Source organism: Sander lucioperca, chromosome 20, assembly GCF_008315115.2.
Source record: "Sander lucioperca isolate FBNREF2018 chromosome 20, SLUC_FBN_1.2, whole genome shotgun sequence".
Taxonomy (NCBI): domain Eukaryota; kingdom Metazoa; phylum Chordata; class Actinopteri; order Perciformes; family Percidae; genus Sander; species Sander lucioperca.
In genome coordinates, this window is record NC_050192.1 from 12,047,842 (window position 1) to 12,052,621 (window position 4,780).

The 4,780-nt window shown below is 40.1% G+C and overlaps 1 protein-coding gene across 1 annotated transcript; it reads left to right on the plus strand.

Annotated features, from left to right (window-relative positions):
* Positions 1 to 1,042: 1,042 nt before the first annotated feature.
* On the plus strand, positions 1,043 to 1,885 carry LOC116060130. Its single transcript, XM_031313562.2, has 2 exons — positions 1,043 to 1,123; positions 1,216 to 1,885. Exons 1-2 carry the CDS (start codon positions 1,049 to 1,051, stop codon positions 1,873 to 1,875), a joined length of 735 nt encoding a protein of 244 aa, XP_031169422.1. The 5' UTR covers positions 1,043 to 1,048; the 3' UTR covers positions 1,876 to 1,885.
* Positions 1,886 to 4,780: the final 2,895 nt, after the last annotated feature.

Consider the following 4,780-nt stretch of genomic DNA (forward strand, 5'->3'; position numbering starts at 1 on the left):
TTTACAGTTTTTCTCATTTGCTAAGACACACTAAATGAAACTGGGATCCGCTTTATCTTCATCATCACATTATTAGCACAGCAGAAGTCTTCTCTTGCAAATGTTTTAACACTTTTTCATTTGTTACACACATTTTTCACACCCTTTGTCAAAACAGTTACCACAGATCTCATTGAAAGACCCCGAACTCTATTGGATTCACTGTGGTGAACAAAAGGAAAACATCTATTCACAGCTGATAGAAAGTACTTGCATAATTAGAAAACTCTATGCACCTGTGTGAAACTCATTTGCACAACTCTTCAATCAGCAATCAGTCCTCATCCATCTATAAAAGATGCCACCTCTGTGTTGCTATTTGCAAGCATGGATCAAAGAGGCCATAGAGTAAGAGGCCATGACAGAGGGGCCAGAGGAAGAGGAGCCCGTATGCGTGGTGGAGGCCATGGCAGAGGGGCCAGAGGAAGAGGAGCCCGTATGCGTGGTGGAGGAGCTGCAGCAGCAAGAGGACAAAATCGAGCTCAAGTTTCAAATGAAATTCGGGCAACAATTATTGACCATGTCATCAATCATGGCTTGTCCTTTAGAGAGGCTGGACAAAGGGTCCAGCCCATTCTGACTCGGAGCACTGTGGCATCTATTGTCAGGCTTTTTCGGAATGAGAACAGGTAATTCACAGTGTTACTGTAATGTATACCACTGTGTATTTCAGCTTTACTGTATTGCCCTGTTAGCAGAACAAACTGTGTCTACAGTAATGCAGATGTTTTATCAATCCCATTTATGTGACTGTCATACAGTAATGTCAATTTTGACATGCTTTTTGCTTTTACTTTATAGGATCCACACATTACCACACACTGGTGGCAGAGGAAAGATATTTAGTATTGAACAGGAGTCTGCCATTGTAGATATGGTAGTGGCAAACAATGCAATCAGACTGCGTGAAATCCAGGCAGCAGTAATTGCAGATCAGGGAGCATTTAGAAATATAAACAGTGTGAGTTTGGCAACTATAGATCGAGTCCTTAAACGCCACCATGTCAGAATGAAGCAGCTGTACCGAGTTCCATTTCAAAGAAACTCTGACATCGTAAAGGAGGCACGATTCCAGTATGTGCAGGTACAGATTTTGTTATTGTAATACCTTGTTTACCATAGTTACATGCAACTGGAATACTGTAATTTGCTTTATGAATTTGTTCTTTTTCTTAGAGAATAATGGAGCTTGAAGCTGAGGGGGCACATCACAAATTCATTTTTGTGGATGAAGCCGGCTTCAACCTCTGTAAAGTGAGGAGACGCGGGAGGAACATCATTGGGCAGAGGGCCACTGTCACAGTGCCAGGTCAGAGGGGTGCCAATATCACCATGTGTGCTGCCATCTCCAATGATGGGGTCCTTTGCCACATACCAACCATTGGCCCATACAATACAGAACGCCTCATCACATTTCTTGATTCATTGAAAGAAATACTGATTCCACCTGAAGAGAGAGGGCTGTTGAGGCCTGGCATGACTCTGTATGTCATAATTTGGGACAATGTGGCTTTCCATCACTCTCGCCTTGTGAACGAATGGTTTGCAGCACAGCCTCGTATTATGATGCACTTCCTTCCTGCATACTCCCCTTTTCTGAACCCAATCGAGGAGTTCTTCTCTGCTTGGAGGTGGAAGGTGTATGATCACCGGCCATATGAGCAGATGCCCCTCCTGGAGGCAATGAATGCTGGTTGCCTGGCAATAGGTGCAGAGGACTGCCAGGGATGGATGCGCCACGCAAGGAGGTATTTCCCTCGGTGCATTGCAAGGGAAAACATTCAATGCGATGTTGATGAGAACCTGTGGCATAATCGTCAAGAACGAATGGACTAAATGTGAAAGATAAAATATATATCTTTTCTAAAGGTGTTTCCTTTGGTAGTTTTCAGTATCCATTTGAGTTTGTAAAGTGTCATATTTCATATTGATGGCTGTATTTTGTATTTTGTTGTCCATTGTGTAATGATTGATTGAAAGAATAAATTAATTTGACCACAAGTTGAGGTGTTTGATGGAAATATTTGCTTATGTTGCATGCTTTTAATGTTTTGTGAGTGTTAGAGCATTTTGCTAACAAAATGAGTCATTTTGGCCATTGAGCTTCAGTTTTATCCTGTGTGTTAACTGTTTTGAAAATGTGATGTCAGAGTGAGCAAATGTGTTTAAGCAGTTGAGAAAAACTGTAATCACATGACCATATGTTACTGTAGTACATACAGTAAATGAGGACCTATTTGGGCTGATTTTGTGTGGAAAAGGAACAATAAAGATGAACACAAAGAAAGTAAGAGATTGCTGCACGAGTGAGAGGAGGACCAGGACAATTCTGTCTCTGTCTTCTTTTATTCATACAGTAAACTGTACATTTTATAAAGCTACTCTGAGATGGGTCATTCATTTTTTGTATTGAATTTCTGCAGCAAAAGAAACAAAATGCATGCATTTACTAAACCCAACAAAACAAAAATGTAGAAAGGCTTCAAGAGAAACTGCAGTGTAAAACACAATCTATGATCAATACAATATACTATTGTCTATTGTATAAGGGCAGACCTGACACATAAAATAATGCAGTTTCTGTAATTCCATCTGATGTTAGTGTTATGTATGACATTGTGCTATGATTGACTAAATGTTCCTGTTGGAAGAGAACACGTGTTAGTGTTTTGGAAGAATTATTTGATTTTGAGACATGTTTGCATTGTTTTGGTGGACAGAGTGTATTGTGTTAGTGAATTATTGTATTTTGAAAATTAGTGTTAGAGTTTAGTTTTCAATGTGTGATTTTGAGCATGAAATTAACTATTTTGTCAATTGTGTGTTGTAGGTGTGTTGGTGCGTTAAGAGTTTAGGAAAGTTGTTAAAAGTATTGAAAAAATTGTCATAGCGATCAGAAAAAACTGTATTTGAAGGTGGGAATTTAACTGAAAGCACTCAAAAACTTATAATTGCCCACCGTATTATAAAATGACTGTGCCTGCACAAAAGTACACAGTAGTTCAAATTAAAAACTGGTTCTGCAAAAACTAACAGGCACTACCATAGTACTAAAAATACTATGGTGATACATTAATTGCCTGCCTTCTAAGTAATTTTTTATCAAAAAAATAAATCTTTCAATGGATTGACTTGCCTGGACACATACTTGTGTCAAAAGTAGTAGTAGTAGTAGTCTTTCACCTTGAAGAGTTAGGGGCCATCTGGGAAGACCATATGTCTTCCCATTTCCATTAGTCTAATGAGTGAGGACTCTAAAGGTACTGTAGTCAAATTAGCATCACTGTGCACAGAGAAAGGCTGGTGTGTTGAGTTTTACATAGCACGCTTGGCTACATCTGGTTACATGTGTATACGGAGCAACATCTGCTGAACTTTCTGCAGTTGGCTCTTTTCATATTAGTAAGCAGCTCATGTTTGGTAGACGCTAACCAGAGGGACAGAAAGGACCCTGAGTGTAAGCTATTTCATTTGTATTTCTTTCCAATATAACGGCTTAATATTAAATGAGATTAGGTGTATTTACAAAAAATCAATTGTGTTTTCAAGTGGTAACTGGACTCATCACACACCACTTAATGTCTTTCATTAACACATTTTTTTCAGTAAGAATTAGCATACCAACCTCAGTTGATTATAAATGGAAACTCTTTTTGCTGGTTTAAGCTTTCATTGTTAAATAAAAACAGTGGAGGTAAAGGTGAATTGAATGTAAATATATAACCATACTTGGTGCAGAATACATGATGATTATATAAATGGAGGTCGCTTTGTGTGCCAACACCTCCAGTTTTATAGATCAGAATCACTCACTGGCACTCAGTCCAGCAGTTACAGATATATTTAGATGATTATTCATCCCTGTATGAAACTAAGAGCTACAAAACACACTACACGGTTCCCCAGCAAAGCCTTTGTGTGTGTCTGCTGCCAGTGCTTGTATGTTCCAGGCATTTCTTTGGATGACTGGTGGCTGCTGGAAATGACTTTGGCCAGTTGTAGTCCCAGTGGGAGTAAAACAATCCTGTGTGACCACCAAGCTTTTTGAAAAATAGAGCTGACAAGAAAGAGAGAGAGAGAGAGAGAGAGAGAGAGAGAGAGAGAGAGAGAGACCGCACCTCCTTCATTAATCCATTCACAACGACGTACACAGAGGACACAAGGCAGTACATGCACACCCTATGTAATCTGAATATCTGCATGTGTGTGTACATGCTTGAGTGTGTAGGTGGGTGAGCTTGCCAGACAGATGTCTGTGTGGATGTTGTGACACAGAGCCGACTGGTCCATTCGGATCACTCCCACGCACCACCACACCACCGAGGCCACACACACACACACACACACACACACACACACACACACACACACACACACACACACACACACACACACACACACACACACACACACACACACACACACACAGCAACTATTGTTCCATCTTGCCCATGTGACTGAAAATGAAGCCTTTTTTCCTGCCACCTTAAGAAACAGCCACAGCCAAGTGTGAATTCACATTGAGAGCCATTTGAAGCAGGCCTCGCTCACACGTCACTCACATTGCAGAATATTAGGCAGCTCATTTAAAACTGTGCTGTTTTGTAGTAAACAAACTTTACATATACTGCAATACATTTTGCCTTTTTAATACATGCACAACATCATGTTTAAACGGCACAGCATGATAATTACAACATTCATAATAGTCACGGTTGGTGGTACATGCATCACGTGTGGT